The sequence below is a fragment of the Theropithecus gelada genome, chromosome 7a, assembly GCF_003255815.1.
Source record: "Theropithecus gelada isolate Dixy chromosome 7a, Tgel_1.0, whole genome shotgun sequence".
Classification (NCBI taxonomy): Eukaryota; Metazoa; Chordata; class Mammalia; order Primates; family Cercopithecidae; genus Theropithecus; species Theropithecus gelada.
Genome location: NC_037674.1, coordinates 53030958 through 53048896, shown reverse-complemented (window position 1 = coordinate 53048896; position 17939 = coordinate 53030958). Strand labels below are relative to the sequence as shown.

Here is a 17939-nt window from a genome sequence, read left to right as displayed (position 1 = left end):
AGACGCCTGCTCTCCCCATTGCAGCCCTGCTGAACCCCTTCTTGCCCCTGCCACATCCTCCTGCAACCCTGTATCCTCTGTCCAGGTGTGAATGTGTCTCCCTGGCGGTCTGGGAGCTCCTAGTAACTGGGGCCAAGCCTCTTCTCCTCCAACTATAGCTGAAGCCTTGGCTGAGTTGGGGAGCTCCGCCGTCCAGGCTCCTTCCCTTGTTCCTTTACCTCCTCTGAACTGAGCACTCGGACCCTGGAGCAGGAGGAGAGAAAGACCCCAGCACACCAAGGAGAACAGAACGCACTCCTTTATTCTCTGGGAGACAGGATGTCTCTCAGGGCTGGGGACGCTTGGTTCTGGGCCCCAGCAAGGCATGGTCAGTGCTGGGAGCACTGCTGGCTCCACTGGCAGGGCAGGTCCGAGGGGGCTCCTGGCCCTTCCTCAAAGCTTCTCCAGGTAGGAACCAGGGACGAAGCCACGCTGCCCATTCCTCTCCACGGTCCACCAGCCATCCTCCCCTTCCAGGATCACCTCCAGGATGTCTCCCGCGGAGAGGTCCAGCTCATCCGGGTTCTGGCCAAGAGATTGAAAGCACATGATGCTAGAAGGGCCTGCGGGGAGGGGTGTGGCCTGGTGTTCCCCCACCCAGCAGTAAATGCGGCATGCCGAGCTGTGTCCCTGCCTGCTGGGGCAGCCCCTTGGAGACACAGGATGGGGGTAACCCAAGGGACCTGGCTTCCCATCCACCCCAGTTTGTCATCATAGGCCTCCCCCAACCTGGGTTTCTTCCCCACCCGTACCTCCCCTCTCCCACTCTGGAGATGCAGTGACTGGAGCATGTCAGGGGCCAGGGATATGCATCACACCCCAAGCCCAGGACACACGCCCAAGCTTACCTAACAGCCTCCCCTTTGTGGTCCCCAGCCCCAGGTAGCAACTGCCATCCAAGTACCCCGTCACTCTCCTGGCCTGGCTTCCCTACCTCCCCGAGCCCTGGCCTTGTCAGTGGAGCCCACACCCAGCCTGCCTGGCCATGGGGGGTGCTTAGCCTCAGTCCAGTGGATGTGAGGCCTGGGTATGCACCCCTCCCCTCAAGCAGGGAGCAGAGTGGACCCTCTCTCATAGCTGCCCTGTGGCTGCCTTGGTACATCCTCACCCTATGCACATCAGAAAATCAATCCTGGCACGATTGCAAGACTGATTCTGGCCACAGTTTTCCACACCCATGGCCACAGAGGACAGGGCCCTGACCCAAAGGCGCAGAGCCTGGCCCTCAAGCTATGACCTGCAGGCAACCCCAGGCTCTGCCAGCTCCCCGCATGTGTGTACCACGCAGCGCCCAGCCTGTGTGGACGGCACAGGCCCATGTGCCCCACATGTGTGCTGTGTACAGGCCCCGGCAGACACAGGCCTGCTGCACACCAGCTTCCAGTCAGTACATGCACGCTGAGGCCCCCCAAGCCCTGGGTGCTGTTCTCAGAGCTCATGCCCGAGCACACTCCCAGGTGCCCTTGCTAGTGTGGACATAACTCTCGGGCACATGTGCCCTCCTGAGCAGGAGAGGATGCTCAAAGATGAGTGAAACCACCAGGAGAGATGAGGATGCGAGGCACTGAATGGGGGAGGGAGCGCTCAGGTGCAGGGGAGGTGGCACAGGTGGGTTTAGGGTGTGGAGGCCTCACCTGTGCTGTATAGTCGTAGAGCGCCCGGTACTCCTGGGCTGGCGAGGCCGGGTTTCCCTGCATCTCCTGCACTGCGATGGCTGCGTAGACACCCTCATTCCACTCAGGGGTGGGGGTCAGGGTCTCTGTGGAGGCTGAGAGCAGGGTGAGGCATGGACCCCTCCCCTTTCTGGGGACACTGGCCCCTGGAGGTTCTGCTAGAATAGGGTTTCTCCATGCTGGGCCCTGCCTCTTCCTTCCGCTCTCCATACTTGCTTTTGGGGGACACACCTTTCCCCTTGAGGGGCCTCAGTGGCCCCATCTGTGCCACGTGGGAGACCTTTCCTTCCCCCCTGGATCAGTGTGTTTGGGAGTCCCCTCCTGACCCCCTTTACCAGCAGAAGCTGCCAACGAAGTGGTCTTGGGACTTCCGTGCAGCAGTCCAGAGAACCTGGGGATGGGGAGGAAAGAGGGTGAGTGCCCCCGCTCCACACTCAGGGTGCCACCGGGAGGAGGGTTTAGACACAGAGAAGTCTCAGAGCTGCACACGCTCTGCCAGGGCTGGGGCTGCCCCTAGCCTCCTGGCATGGATGTGATTTATGAGGTGCCCCTCAGGCAGGAGGGCCCCCAGAAGGTGGTCCCGGTGGCTCCTCCTTCCCCAGCTGTGCCCTCCACTGGCGCCCTCTACAGCACCTGCTCCCTACAGGGCCCTTTGGGGGGATCCTAGAACCCCCAAAGCTGCGGCTTCATGGGAAGACTCCCATGGCCCTTTTGGGGGTTCTAGGACCTCCATGCTGAGGCCTAGACACCCAGTCCTTACCCTCCAGACCCCTGCTCTGGCTTGCCCTAGCAGCTTCCCTGGCCAGTAGGGGTGGGGGTGCACTGCCACACAAAGCCTGGCTCACGTGCCCTGCTGAGGCCTCCACTGCCTGGGCTGAGCCAGCCCTCCTCCCTGCGGGCCCGCTCAGCCACCCTGTGCACAGGAGTTCTGGGATAGCGCTGGGCTACTTTATCCCTGCCCCGTGCCAGGCTTAGGCCTGGACTGAGCTGGGGTTGTGAAGGTTTACTGAATAAAGGAAAATAAAACAGAAGAGGCAGATGCTGGGGGCAGCCCCTGAAGTGGGCAGTAGTGAGGGCTCAACAAGTAGAGGCTGACACTGCCTCCAAGGCCAGAAGCCTTCTTGGTGGGGTGGGGCTGAGTCTTCAAAGGTGAGTGAAGCTTTCCTAGGAGAGAAGGGGAATGAGGCACTGCGGGTGACCAGGAGAGGGAGCACTCAGGTGCAGGGGAGGAGGCACGGCACAGGTGGGGTTTGTGGAGTGGACCAGACCAATTTGGGTGTGGGGGGAACAGGACTGAAATAGGGACTGGACCAGACCCTGAGGGACCTTGAATGCAGGTGAGGGGCTGAGCCATGACTCAGGGGCCTGTGGGAGGCAGCCCTGCAATTCAAGGTGGCATGTGGGGGACCTTTCCCACATGAGGGGTCGAGGGCCAAGGCCCTAGGAGTGCACACACATGCACAGGGTGGACATGCGTGGACCCAGCACATGGGAGGGCCTGACACCAACAGAGGCGGGCAGACACGCACCAGCGCCCCAGGCAGCAAAGGACAGGGTGAGAGCCAGCAGGGGCTGGGGACGGGAGGAGGAAGCGGCCAGAGCAGGGGGAAAGGTGTGCAAGGCTTGCTGAGCCATTGTGCTGCCTGCCCCACACCTCTTTTTCCCAGACTGTCTATACTTCTGACTCTCAGCCACTGACCCCCACCTCTTCCCAGCCCTGCCTGGCTTCTAGCTGCCCCATCCAGAGGCCTGACCAGCCCCCTCCAGCAGCCAGGCCTCCCTCCGCCCTGCAGGACATCTCTCTCTCTCTCTCTCTCTAATCCTCTCTGGGGCCACCCCTTCCTGATACTGCCTCAGGTGAGCTCTTTTGTCCAGTTGCTTAAATGACCACCTTTGCTGGGATCCAGGTCCTCACCAGGTGCAGGGAAGCCTGAGTCTCACAAGCTTTTGTAGCATGTGAGGCTGTGGATGTGCTGCGCCCTGGGGCCACTGCTTTCATAAGATTCTCAAAGGGGTGTGTGTGTGTACCGCTCTCAGCACCGGTGGTTCCCACGAGCCTCTGCCTCCCAGGAGTAGGAAGCTCCAGGGGCTCCTGAGGCCCTGGAATGAGCCAGTCCTTGCGAAGGGCCAGGAACTGCATCAGCCCCTCCCCACAGTCCACTACCTCCCAGAGGCAGGGCCCTCTTGGTTGAAGGCTGGCTGGAGAGAGGAGTGGCAGCATGGCAGTGGGGGCACAGGCGCCACGTGAAACCCACAGACCCTTGTGGATGCTCATAGACAGGGCACATGGCCTCCCTCAAAGGCCTGGCTACGAGGGCTCCCTGAGCCGGCTATAGTGTTCCCAATGGGCTGTCACCATTGTCACTCAAGGCCTGAACCAGGAGAGTCCTTAGGTTCTGAATCTGACCCCAACACTCAGGGCCCTGGCCTTAGAGAGTGCGAATGACTTGCCCAGGTCACACATTGAGGCCCGGCACCAGGACCTTGGCACTTGACTGCAGCCAGGCCAGGGAAGGGACCCTGGAGAAGCCTGGAGAATTCTCCAGATGCCCCAGTCCTGCTCCAGCCAGACAGCGTTGCCACTGCAGCCCGACAGGGCACCAGGCTCACGCGAGGCCCCAGGGACAAGGAAGCCAGCATAGGGGCCTCCGCAGAGCTCAGAGCACATCCCCTGCTGAATAATTGGGATGTGATTATTCACTTAGTGTCTGGGTCCCTCGGGCTGAGGGCTCCATAGGCTGAACTGAATGTATCTTGTCTCCACAGGGTACCCAGCACCTAACTGGGCACCAGATACAGATACATAGTAGGTGCTCAGTGAACGAGGAAGGGCCAGGTGCAGAGGAGGGGCTTGACCCACTTCCTTGACCCACTTCCAGGCCGTCACACCGTCTGTTGGGGCCTCACCTCTTTATCATGCCGCAGGATGGCTGTACGCTGGGGCTGCTGGTCAGTGGGGTGACCTCCCGATCATAGTAGTTCTGGTAGGGCACCGGAGCTGCAGACAGCAAGCTGTGAGGCCCAGGGCGGCCCCCAACACCCCATTCTGGCCCTGCCAGAGACTCAGCTGGGGCCCTACGTTCCCAATCTGGCCCTGGCCCACCCTGGTGCCTGGGGAGGTGCCTGTCTTGCTCCCATGAGAGACCCCACTGTAGGTACCACCAAGACCTAATATTCTGGACCCGTGATCCAGCAGAACCAAACAGGCGGGAAGTGGGGGCCATGGGAGCTCCTCACCTCAATCCCCATCCCCACCTCTTCCTCTGAGTGCTATCGTGCCCTTAGCTTTGCCTGAGAGGAGGCTGCAGGCCTGGGACCCAACCCCCCACAACCCCTTGGGTCTGGCTAGGGCTCCTCTGCCTGAAAGGGAGCTATGAGCTACCCCAGCCCTGTCCTGGCACTTGAGGCTCAGGGCCAGGCCTTCCCAGGGGCTCAGTGCACCCAGAGGCTGTGCTGTCCACAGGCTGGTCCTCACCCGGGGGCTCGGTGCCCGTGCTCTTGGCCTGGATGAAGCCGTCGATGTCAGCGTCTATGCTGCAGCCTTCCAGCGTCAGCCGCACTTCCTCATAGAGCTGGGGCAGGAAAGAGCAGAGGCTGCAGCCCGATGCCCACTCTGCCCCTCTGTGGGCCTGAACTCTGGCCAGCGGCCCCCACCCACTGGCCTCCTCACAGGACATTGTGCGCAGCTCAGGGTCTTTGATCCTGAGGGGTCACAGCCCTGGCTGACAGCTTCCTGTTTCCTGAACACCTTCTATGCGCAAGGCCCTGTGCAAGGGACTTAACTCACACCTGTCCTCTGAGTTAGACCCCACTTTTCCCATTGGATAGATGAGGAAACTCAGAGGAGAGTGACTTGCTCAAGGTCACAGAGCGAGCATGCAGCACAGCCAGGTCTTGGGGCTAGTGAGAGTGGATCCAGAGCTCACCCTTCCACCTCGAGGAGGCGAGGAGGCAGCAGGGGGCTCAAGTCACTTGGGCAAAAACAACAAGAAAATCGATCCCCACAGCCCTGGACAGGAGGGTCAGGCAGGAAACACAGCAGGCAAGGGGGCCAGGGCTGCCCGGGAGAGCCATGCGCTGGGCTATATCAACAGAGCTCAGGGCCCCTGGCGGGGGGCCCTCTCTGCTGAGGAGGACCCACCCAGCAGGTTGGGCTCAGTAAGGGGAACCAGGACACCCTGGAGATGTGGGAAGCAGAGGAAGCCAGGGTCCTCCAGCTTCCGCCAGCCTCTGAGAGCTATGTCCACCTCCCCTCCCATCCGTGGCAGAGGGAGCAGGTGCTCTGTGGCTCTGAGGCATGAGAAGGAAGTCAGATGGCAGGGGAACCACAGAGTCACCATCTTCCAGGCAGAGAAGCCTTGGCCCTGTGGTACTGATCTCCTGTCCTGGGGTTCTGGGGGCAAAGGCTGAGCTGCTGAGGCCTGAGACCCCTGGGGCCAAGCTTGGACCACAAAGGACCAGGTGCTTGTTGACTGGCTCAGACGGACCTGGGCACTTTGCTGCCTAGATGCTGCCCTCCCTTACCCCACCAAGGCCCTCAGTCCCCACCTCATCATCCTTGACACACTGCATGGAGAGCTGGTTGCTGTGCACCCACAGGGCATTGCGGAGAATGGTCAGCCGGTCAAACTCTTGCAGCTGAAAGGCCTAGGGGCAGTGGGAGGGAGATGAACTGTGAGGAGGTGCTGCAGGGCCTGGCCAGGCTGGGCCCTGTTCACAGCTCAGCCAGAGCTGACCAGGCCAGTCCTCCCTGCTGGAAGCCCGATCCAAAGGAGAGTGCCCTGGAGTCCCCATCCCGACTCTGGGCCAGCCCTGAGGCTTCAGGGAGGGAGGTGGAACTGCCCAGGGGGTCCCTGCCCCAGCCTCCCTTCAGGCCGCACCACACTGAGGCAGAGGGGTAGTGAGAGGAGCCTCGGACAGGAGTCCTGAGCCCTATCCCCCAGGCCCTGTCCATCGGCAGCGCCCAGAGAGGCTGTGGGTTTTGTCCAAGTCTCAGTTTTGGCTTCAACAAAAACGGTGAAAGAATGCCTGCCTGCAATGAAGGGGCCCGGGACTCAAGGTCAGGTGACAAGCACCAGGGCCAGGCCCCAGCACAGGCCTGTGAGCAGGAGGCTGAATAAATGAGTGAGTAACTGAGTAACGTGTACCTTCCCCCACTGCCTCGCTTGGGCCCCTTGAAGCAGCTGGAGCAGGGATGGGTGTCTTCCACTTCCCGGCTGGGGAAAGCGAGGCTCCCTGTGGGCCACTCACCTCACAGGTGGTCCGGTGTTCCTGCTCCCACTCAGCTCGGACCTTCTCCAGCTGCGTGATGCTCTGCCTGTATACCCGCTCTGCAAGCGCAGGCAGCCTCAGGGAGGGCCCTGACACGAGTTCCTCTAGCCCTGGCTCCTGCTGGGTCCCATCCTGGAGGCCTCCTCCCCCCTGGGAGCCCCGCCTCCCCTGTGGGACCCGCCCTAGCAGCTGGTGGAGCCTCATCTGAATGCCTGTCAGGGCCACCCATGCTGGTACTGCTTCTGCTCCCCAACTGTGCTCTGAGCTGCCTGAGGGCTGCAGTAAAGCCTCATATATGCAAGTCCAGAATATTGGCGTCTGGGCATCTCTGGGCGCCCCACTTCACTTTCCAGAGAGGAAACTGAGGTTCAGAGAGGGCAGCTCAGAGGGTGCTGGAGGAGGGGTGGAGTCCCACAGGCTTGGGTCACAACTTCTGTGCCCAGATCTCTGGAGGTCACCTGTCCCCCCGCCAAGAGAGTAGCTGAGTCCTGATAGAGACAGAGCACAAGGGAGAGGCCTTCCCAGGGGAAGGGAGGAGGGTGGGCGCTGTGTCCGGTGGGTGGGTGGGGCACCAGCAGAGACAAGGGTGTTGGTAGGATTTGGGCATCAAGTGAAGGACAGAGGCCCAGAGAAGGCTATGTGCACACGTGCGTGTGCCCGAGCTTGAATGTGTGTGCGCACATGCATGTAATAGATAGCGGCCCTGTCTTCTGGGGCTGTGCCATGCAAGTCCTGGGCTCTGAAGCCCGATGGCCTGGGTTCAAATGCAGTCCCCACCACTTATTGGCTGTAACCTGGGGCAAGTACTGGACCTTTTAGTGCCTCTGTTTCCTCATCTGTTGAGAAAGGGAATAATAACAGCAGCCACCTCGGAGGGCAGCTGTGAGGACTGAACACATGAAGTGCCAAGAATGGCCGGCGAATGGGGGAGCACAGCGTTTACTTTGACTGCACGTTTCTGGAATGAGAGCGCCGCGCCCATGACTGTGCAGCCAGGTGGGAGTGTGTGTGTCCCAGGGTGTAGAGGTGTGTGTGGGGAGTACCACCCAGGCCTCTGCCCTGGTCAGATGGGGCAGCCAGGGCCCACATACCTGCCTCAGTGGCTGAGTCCTTGCACTGCTTGGCTTTGTTCTGACTCTGAGGAAACAGAGGGGAAGCAGCGTTGAGACCCTGCCCCAGGAGCCCGGGCCCACCCCGGCAGCCCTGAAGTGAGTGTCACACCTTCCCCAGCCACCCTGCAGGGGAGTTCAGGAGCCAACTGTGGGCAGATAACATCATCCACGAGCAACCTCCCCTCACAGCGGACCACAGGCTAGCTCCATGGAAAGGGAATGAAGATAGGAACCGAGCCCAGCAGGATGCCTGTGAAGAGTGGGACCACAACCCACAGGAGAGATGCAACTACCGCTGAGCGCCCTGGCTGGGACTTGGGCCCTGGCCCCTGACTGACTGCCCCCAGCTCATCCTTGGGCCATTTCCCTCTCTGGGCCTCAGGCTTCCTGTCTGTGCAATGGGTGATGTGTTTCCTGGGCTCTGGGAGCTCTGATAACCCCACTCTGGCCTAGGGGCCACAGCCTCAGGAGCATGGGCTCTAGACCACCTGAGTTGGGGGTCCCTTCTCTGCAGCTTCCTGGCTCTGAGACCTTAGACAAGTCACTTACTGTGAGCCTCAGTTTCCTCTCTGTGACATGGGCCTATTGAGCCCTTCTCCGAGGTTGTGTGAGGGTTGGCGTCTGCTCTCATCGCCCCGTGGGCCTCAGTGGGCCTGATCCGAGGAATGGGTCCCTGAGTGCCACCTGATGGTGGCAAAGGGGATCCAGCTGACCTGCCTATCCATGCCCTGAGGTTCTCTATAGGAAACCCATTTCACAGATGAGGAGACTGGGGGTCAGAGAGGGCTGAGCAGCTAGCGTGTCCCACATGCAGACCTTGCCTGGGGGTGTCTACGGCACCCCTTCCGTGTCTCCTCCACTGCCCCCAGCCCTGGGCAACCCACACCGCCCAGCAGCTCAGCGCACCTTCTCCACCTGCTTCTGGTGGCCGTTGGCGCTAATGCGCTCGAAGGCCTGCTCGGCGTCGTCTGCATCCCGGCACTTCTGCTCATAAGTCTTCTTGGACTGGGAGTGTGGAGGGGCGTGACTTGGGGGCTGCACAGCCCTGCTCTGTGTGCCCCGGGAGTGAGGCTCCCTGAGCCCAGCCTGCCTTTTTGCCTGGCGAGGGTTGTGGGTGGAGTGGGGGCATCCTCACCAGGGACAGGGATCTGGGGGTCCGGAAGGAGATTGAGAAGGTGTGGGGGTACTGGCAGTCCTGCTCCCAGGTCCTCTCCACTGAGGACAGCACGGCCTGTCCCGGGCCCCGCCTCCTGGGCTGTGCTCCTCAGCGAGGGCACGCCCCTCGCCACGCCCCTCGCCACGCCGCGCCCTCTTAGGAGCCCCTCTCCCTTCCTGCCCAGCGTCTCGCAGGATCCAGCTCAGGGGTCCCTCCTCACTCCACCCTTAGAGTCCCCAGCCGACTTCATCTACCCTTCATTCACGAGCACCCAAGGAAAGGGCCCGGGCCCATCCCCACTGGACCATGGCGCCCAGCGCAGGCCCAAGCACCCCGTAGGTTGGTGCGCCCTGCAGGACCAAGGCCGAGGCCAGCCTGTTCCAAATGCCCTGCCTGGGGCCACAGCCCAGGATCGCACCCTGAGCCCTTCTCAGCTCCTCGAGGGAAGGCCGCGGCCCCGTGCCCTGACGCTCACCTCCATGGCCTTCTTGTAGAGCGACAGCTTGCTCTTCTGGACCCGGTCCATGACGGCCTCATACTGCAGGGGACACGAGGTTCTGAGCCGAGGGCAGTGGCCTCGGGAGGCTCCCCTAGGCCAAGAGGACGGGGTGTCCCTGGGATGAGGCGCAGCACCTCTCCTGGCTCTGGAGAGGGGGTGACAGGCTGCCCTCCCTCCCCCAGAGCCTGCTGCTTCACAGTGACCCTCACAATGGAAGACAAGCCCAGGGCATCGGTGTGCCCTGAGGTCCTGGCTGCAGACCTTGGCCAGAGCTTCATCTCCAGCTGGGGAGTTCCCAGCCCCACACATGTGCACACACAGTCGTTCATCCTGCATCCCAGAGCCTCTGCAGGCATCATAGTTGCTCACACATGTATGCACACTATGACACACACATACATGCAGAGCTCCTCGTTAACTCGGAGGCACATCGGCCCCATCCCTAGCTGCGCACACGCGTGATCACAGGCATCCCTGTGCACACCCACAGATGCCACTCACAAGTACACACTCCCACAGTCACCCACACACAACCTCAGGCCACATGCGGGCACAGTGGCTACTGGGCCCCTGTAGCAAGGTCTGGGGCCAAGCCTCCCCTCACCTCCCAGGCTTCCTGTTCTGATACAGAAGGCAAAACAGGCAGGAAAGCGACTGGGTTATGAGGTAGGAGGAGAACTGAGCCAGTTTGTGCCTGGGGTCTCAGGGGAGGGGTTCTGTGCCAGCTGGGAGACCAGCGAGGCACAGGCACTCACACACACACACACACACACACACACACCCTAAAACACCCAAGCAGGGCTGGACAAGGACACATGCTCACAGGCACATGCAGGGGAGCGTGGGCATATGTGTACACTCCTGTGAGCATGTGTCCTTGCTCTGTGGCACACACACACACAGAGGCTCAGACACACATGGCACACTCCACAAGACAGCACTCTGCCTGCGGGGCCCTGGCCACTTGGGGAAGGAGTGCTCTGTCCAAAACAGCCTTTGCAGCCAGCGCAGCTCCTCTGGCCACAGGATGGCTCAAAATAGCAGGGCTGGAGTCCCTCCGTCCTGGCAGGCTCTCTGCAGGCTCTGTGGGCAGGTCCCGACTCAGAGAGGGTGTCTGTTGCAGCACCTCAAGCCTGGGCCGGCTTCTGGGGACCCACTGTCTGCTCAGAACCCCACATTTAGAATCCTGAAAGCCCAGCTGGCAGACGGGCAGGTGGCACAGGCAGCCACGCGACATTTCTGCCAGCAGAACCGCTAACCAGAGCTGAAGCCCTGTCTGTGGAGACTGAGGGGAGCATGGCTTGGGCTGAGTTCTCAGCACTTGGGAGGTAGACATATGTGTCCCATCCTGTGAGGGGGAAACTGAGGCACAGAGATGGGAATTGGTATGGCCAGGACACCCAGGCCCAGCCTGGCCCCAGCCTCAGATACAGCTTCCTCCCCTTGAAGGCTCAGTTGTGTCTTCATTTTCAGTTCTTCGGCCAGTATACAATGATCCTTCCTCCCCAAGCAAGAAGCGGGTCTGTGTGCTGCCCTCCCAGCCTATGCAGGGCACCACCCTCATCACTACGGCCCTGAGAGGCTGAGCCCCCATCCTCACAGGCCCAAGCCCAGCCTCCAAGCCAGCCTGCGTCCTGCCTGCCCTCCAGGGAACCCATCCCCAACCCCAGCCCTGCAGCCTCCCTGACAAGCAGCTGCCAGCCTGTGCTTACACAGCTCCCATGATGGGGACCTCACTTTCATGCAGTCACTCTGTCTCGGGATGGCCATGCCCTACATATGGGTGAGAAGTACCTTTGGATGCTAAGCAATGCCACATAACTCTCCCACCCATCTGTGTCTGACCCCTCAGCCTTGGCAGTCCTGTGGGGTGACTGGCTGCAAGTCTGCCTTTTTCCAGGACAATCAGCCCCGGTCCTTGGACTCAAGACCAGTTTCCAGTGACCCCCACAACTTAGACTGCCTCCTCTGGACACCACCAAGTTGCTACAGACCCTCTAGAGTCTTCCGCAGTAGGATCCTCCTAGGTGTGAGGCAGCTCGGCGGGAAGGACCCTCTACAGGGCTCTGGGACTAAGAGTTGGCCTTGGTGTCAGTGGCCAGGCCTCTGCCCCCCCCACCCACTTCAGATTACCCTCAAGCCCCAAAGCCTGGGGTACTGTCCCACCACCACCCCCTGCCACCCTCCACTGACTCTACCAGGAGGGTCAGCCCCCCACCCCCACAGCAACTGAGAGGCTGGCAATGGGGGAGCAGCTCCCCTGCCTCCTACACCTGCCTCACCTTCTTCCTCTGCTCCTTCTGCCTCTCACGGAACTCCTCGAGACTCCGCAGCTCCTCACGCAGGGTCAGGGCCAGTTGGATGTGTGAGCTGCCCACATTCTCCATTTCTTGGGGGCAGAGCATGGATACTGGTCCCCAGTGTCAGATCTGATGGGCCTCAGCCACCCACAACTCGCCCCTGTCTGGGCCAGCCCAGCTCCAGCCCCAACACCTCATCTTCTGTCCCCCCAAACCCTCCACCAGCCCCAAAAGATCCCATTGCCCCAGGGTGGGGGACTTACGTTGCTTCAAGGAGTCAAAGGAGGCCCTCAGGGAGCTGCAAAACAGACGGGTCCAGGTCAGGAGGAGGAGAGCACAGCGGGAAACTGAAGTCCAGGCTGTCCCCGGCTGGGGCGGGGAGGGGGGTGGGGAGTACTTTTATCTTGGTGGGAAGACCCTGGGTCACTCTAGAACCAAGGGACCCTTTAGCCAGATGGTGACCATCCACTGGGGCCCCAAACTGATTTCTGGAAGGCAAAGCTCTCTGCAAATTAAAGCGATCAACCCCCTGCAATGTGGCAGAAGGAGGTACTGATGCCCCACCCCCCAACCATCTGTGCACCTGGCTGCATTCTTAGAGAAGAGGGGATTGTCTTCAGGACCCTGCCTCCCTCCCCTGAACTCCTCTCCCACACTCACAGCCCTCTCTCCTCCTCTGCAAGTACCAAATGCCCCCAGGGTGAGGCTGCAGGGGAGGGGACAGTGTTCAGATGGGCTCTCAGTAGGTGGCCCAGGGGATGTTTGGAGGAGGTTGGATGGCCGTGGGAGAGGCCAGCAGGGTAGGGTGCAGGAGGTGAGAGGTGGGCACTGTCTGCCAGGGAGGGAGGGAGAGGAGGGCCCAGCACCACATATAGGAGGCAGGGAATGATGGGCGGGGGCTGCCAGAATGAACACATAAAGACAGGACACCGAGTGCAATGTGAATCTCAGATGAACGAGCACTTTTTGAATATAGTATGCTCCTTGTAGTATTTAAAACGTATTTTTATTTTTAAAGTATTTGTTGTTTATCTGAAATTCACATTCACCTGGGCATCCAGTATTTTATCTGACTCTCCCTGCAGCCTCTCTGTGGAGCAGCTCGGCTGCCCCCTGGCGGCTACATGACCTCATGACGCCCACCGGACAGCCCTGGGTGGCGCTGGCAGCACACCAGGCAGGCTTCTCAGGGGACTTCTCCTCTCAGTAGACACCTGGGGAAGCAGAGGCCAAGGAGGAACAGCAGCCTGGCAGGAGCGTGGGGATCCAGGTCTGGGGGAGATCTGTGGGGGCCAGGCCCCTCGCCCTAAACTCGTGGATCCCAAAGTGAGGTCCGCAGACCAGCAGCATCAGCATCCGCAGAGCCTGTTAGAAATACAGATTCTCAGGCTCCTCCCCGACCTCCTGAGTCTGAGGCTTCCGATTGGGGCCCGGCCCCAAGCACTGCTGATGCCCATCCAGACGTCAGAACTGCTGGCCTGAGTGACGAGACCTCCTCACAACTCTGCTGGCACAGGTGCCTTTATTTATCCCACTTCACAGATGAGAAGCCAAGGGTCACAGGAGTGAAGAAGCTGCACCCGTGGCCACCCTACAGTAAGAGGCAGAACCCACGGAGAGGAAGGAGAGGGGTGGCTGTGTGGTGATCCCACCTTCCCTTGTGGGACTTAGGACTCTTCTCTGACTCCTCACCAGCAGTGACACCTCCAGTCCCTCTGCTTCCTGTCAGTTCACCTCTCAGCTCAGTCCCCCTCTTTCAGTTAGAGGCCTCCAGTCACAGCGTGGTCCCCCCAACCCTCAACCCAGCCCTCACACACACCACCCTCCAGCCGCACCTCCTTCATGACCACAGCATGCCCAGCCCCTCCCAGAGCCCAGGGCCTGCACATCCACTGCCCAGCCCTCAGCTTTTGGGCCTCACATCTGACAGATACCTCAAATTCAGCATGTCCAAAACCGGACTCAGCACCTGTCCTGCAAACCTCTCCTCTCCCAGGGCTCCCCTCTCAGCAAAGACACTGCTGTCCACCAGTTATACACACCAGAAATCCAGGAGTCACCCCGGGCTCTGTCCTCTCCCTTCCTTGCCTCCACCTTCTATTTTATCTCCTAAATCTCATGCCTGTCCCCCGCGAGCTGCCACCACCGCTGCAGCCCCTGCCCTACCACCTCCACCTCCCACCTGTCAGCCCTGCTCTCTGCCCCTCCCCCCATTCCTTCCAGGTGCCAGGCTCCTTCTTGCCTCAGGGCCTTTGCATGTGCCCATCTCCATTGCAGCATCTTTGCCTGGCATCCTCTCCTGTCCTTTCTGAGCACTGATGTCACTTTGGACTGACCCAGTGGATGTCTGTCACCCTGCTGAACCATGAGCCCTTGAGGACAGGGGCAATGCCTGGCTCTCCGGCTCTCCTCTTCATTGTCCCCAGGCTCATAATCTAGACTTTCTCAACCCCAAACCCACCTGTGGGCCACCCTGGTCCATGGTCTCAGTCTGCAGGGTGCTGTAAGGAATCGCAGGTTCTGGCAGCTGCTGGGCCTTTTCCCAGCCCCCACCTGAAAGCTGAGCGCCTGCCTGAATGCACAGCACTGCCAGGTGGACATTCGGCCTCTGTCCCACCCCTGGGACAGTCTTGACAGTGATGGTCTGTGCTCACCTTGAACTGCCATTTGCCCCTATGACCTGGCTAGGCCTTGGGGGCTGCATAGATGCTGGTGCTGCCTCTGTCTGGGGCACCTGGGCAGGCAGGCTCTGGCCCCTCCAGGCCCCCTCTTGCTGTCACCTGGGCTGCAGGCCTTCCTGCCCCAGGTACCCTGTCCCCATTGCTGGAACCATCAGGCCACCCTAGTTCAGCTCACACAACAAGGCCCAGAACACTCCTCCCTTTCTTGGTCCCAGAAAAAATTTCAAGGAGGCAGCCTCAGCTCTGTGGATGAGAGGAGGAGCCCAGCTTTGCCCCAGAACTCCCAAAGTGAACAGCCTTGAGCTCTGATCTTGTGGAGGGTCTGGGGGCCGCATAAAGTCATTCTCTGCCCCATGAAATTCCCATTTCCTCCCCGCCATCTGCGCAGGGAAACTGTCAAGATCTCCCTGAGTGCCTCTACTGCGTCTCCATCGCATGTCAAGGGCAGGGTCTTGCACAGGCCTCTATCTCCTGCCGTCTGTCACCAGTGCCTTCATGTGTAACTCATTCCATTGCCCTTTTTGACTCAGCTCTCAGGAAGCTCAGTCTGAAATTCTGTGCTCATATACAGTCCAGATTTCCAGTGTGTTTCCTGCTCTGTCCCCACCGTGTCCCTGCTGCCTGCCCACCGGCTGAGAGGAGTAGCCCTCTCGCCTCCCTGTGCTGAGGCTGTGTCCACAGTGAGCCAGCATCAGGGGACATCTGACAGGAACAGGGCCTGGCTGTCTCCCGCCAATATCCTCAGCAATGTCGTCATTCTCTCTGAGTTCAGAGGAAGAGAGACCATGAAAAAAAAATTTAAAAATCTCTCTGACAGGAAAACCACAGCATTTTTGGTTTGTGGCAAGTAGGGGTGAGGCAGGGACGTGAGGATTCAGACCTGCACCCCTTGGGGGCTGTGCCTGCTCACTGGTGACCACAGAAGGCTTACAGGAAGCTGGCCTTGCCTTGATTTCCCTTTGTTTCCCAAACCCCTGTCCTGTGCAACTTCCGGGGGCATGCAGCACCCCCAGCACCTTACCTGATGCAGGAGGAGCAATAGGGGAGTGGAGGTGACAGCTTTCTGAGGGAGGTGGCATTTCAGGCAGGCCTTGAGGGATGGGTGGGACCGGACAGGGGAGCAACAGGGCAACAGCAGGAGCAAAGGCCCAGAGGCTGGAAAGGAGAGTCAGGCAAAGTCTCTGCAGGGCTGGACATATGACGTCAGCAATATTGGTGAGCCCCCTGCAAATACTAACACTGTCTTTTTCTTTTAAGATGGAGTCTCACTCTGCAGCCCAGGTTGGAGTGCAGTGGTGCGACCTGGGCTCATTGCAGCCTCCATCTTCTGGGTTCAAGTGATTCTCCTGCTTCAGCCTCCCAAGTAGCTGGGGCTGCAGGCTCGCGTCAACATGCCCAACTAATTTTTACATTTTTGATAGAGACGGGGTTTCACCATGTTGGCCAGGCTGGTCTCGAACTCCTGACCTCAGGTTGGCCTCCCAAATTGCTGAGATTATACGCATGAGGCATAGCGCCTGGCCCTAATGCTGTCTTTAAAATGCACCTTCATGTTGGTGGGGATTGCTGGAGTTTGGGGACTGGGTCTTTTTTTTTTTTTTTTTTTTTTTTTTTTTTTTTGAGACGGAGTCTTGCTCTGCCGCCCAGGCTGGAGTACAGTGGCCGGATCTCAGCTCACTGCAAGCTCCGCCTCCCGGGTTCACGCCATTCTCCTGCCTCAGCCTCCCGAGTAGCTGGGACTACAGGCGCCTGCCACCTCGCCCGGCTAGTTTTTTGTATTTTTAGTAGAGACGGGGTTTCACCGTGTTAGCCAGGATGGTCTCGATCTCCTGACCTCGTGATCCGCCCATCTCAGCCTCCCAAAGTGCTGGGATTACAGGCTTGAGCCACCGCGCCCGGCCTGGGGACTGGGTCTTACTTGTCCATCCTCCATTACCACTGCCCCACGGATGTTTGCTGAGCTAACATGTGAAGGAGGTACATGTCAAAAATCACTTAAGATGTAACCTCCTGTTAATTTCAGTGGCCTGAGCCTCCAGGCCTGAGGGTGGCTCCTGGCTGGTTTGAAGTCAGGGGACTGTGCAGAAATGCGACACCTTCAGGCAGTGGGGCTGGGGAAGCTGGCCAGTTCCGCCCTCAGGGCTCACTAGGCTATTTATAGGGTCACTTAACCACCTGACTTTTGTCCTCGTTCTGCACCCTGTTCCTAGTCTTCCCATCCCCCAACCCCCTGCCTGTTCTGCAAGGGGCCGGGAATGAGCATCCCACAGACCTGGGGGACAGCTGTGGGCCTCAGGGAGGCCAGGAGCTTCCCCTACTCAGAGATGGGCCCTGGAGGGTGGGCCACCAGCCCCCATGCTGAAGAGCCAGGCCACCTTTCCTGAGGGCCAACACTCCCCACCCCCAAGGAGTCCAAGATGAGGAAACAGGTCCACAGCCACTGTTCACCTGTTCACACTTCCCCACCAAAAGCCCTTCAGGTTGGCATGGGTAGGGGTAACCGGGTCTAAGCCAAGACTGACAGTGAGGCAAGGCAGGATATCTGGGAGGGCTTCCTGGAGGAGATGGGCCTGGAGGAGATGCATAAATGGACCCTAATGCAAAGGACTAGGAAGGAGAAGGAAGTCACCCTCAGTGTGCTGGACTCTGGCTAAGGAACGGCAAAGCCCTCTTATTTTATTTTATTTTATTTTAAATTAGTGAATCCTCCTGACCCATCCAGGGCATGACACATAGTAGGTCCTCAATTAAATGGTGTCTAAATGGATGGAAGATGGATGCTTGGCCTACACTGTAAGGAACAGCTGCATGGCCTCACCAACACTACTTCATGCCACATGGGTCAACAGCAACATTATGGACAGCCCCACTGTGTGCAGTGAACCCCTGTGGCTTGGCACTCTCTGCTTGTCCTTGTGACTGCCCAGAACACCTCTCCAAGTGACCATCCCCTTCCACAGGTACAGACCCTGGACTCAGAGACAGGGAGCATCATCCAGGGCCACACAAGGGGTAAGTCAGGGCAGACCCTGTCCCACCTGGCCTTGAATAACCACGGCGCAATCAGGGCCGCCTCCACCTGGCCCCTTCTCCTAGTTCTACAAATGGAGCAAGATGTTGTGTACCTCCCCCTTCCCGTGACCCACCCTGCCCCCCACCCCCACTGTATTTTCTTTGTGAATAGCTTCTCCTTCCCTGCTGTAAATCC

At 59.7% G+C, this 17939-nt stretch overlaps 1 protein-coding gene across 1 annotated transcript in view; it reads right to left on the bottom strand.

Moving 5' to 3' along the window:
* Positions 1–280: 280 nt before the first annotated feature.
* Positions 281–17939, bottom strand: part of PSTPIP1 (proline-serine-threonine phosphatase interacting protein 1) — a 44549-nt gene continuing 26890 nt past the window's right edge. The window contains exons 6-17 of the mRNA XM_025390582.1: positions 12314–12348; positions 12033–12139; positions 9727–9789; positions 9002–9100; positions 8075–8120; positions 6963–7042; positions 6261–6359; positions 5188–5284; positions 4620–4710; positions 2048–2103; positions 1674–1807; positions 281–564 (exon numbers count right to left, since the gene is read on the bottom strand). Of these exons, the coding sequence (XP_025246367.1) occupies positions 433–564; positions 1674–1807; positions 2048–2103; positions 4620–4710; positions 5188–5284; positions 6261–6359; positions 6963–7042; positions 8075–8120; positions 9002–9100; positions 9727–9789; positions 12033–12139; positions 12314–12348 (1039 nt within the window). The 3' untranslated portion in view covers positions 281–432. The remainder of the gene's footprint in view (positions 565–1673; positions 1808–2047; positions 2104–4619; positions 4711–5187; positions 5285–6260; positions 6360–6962; positions 7043–8074; positions 8121–9001; positions 9101–9726; positions 9790–12032; positions 12140–12313; positions 12349–17939) is intronic.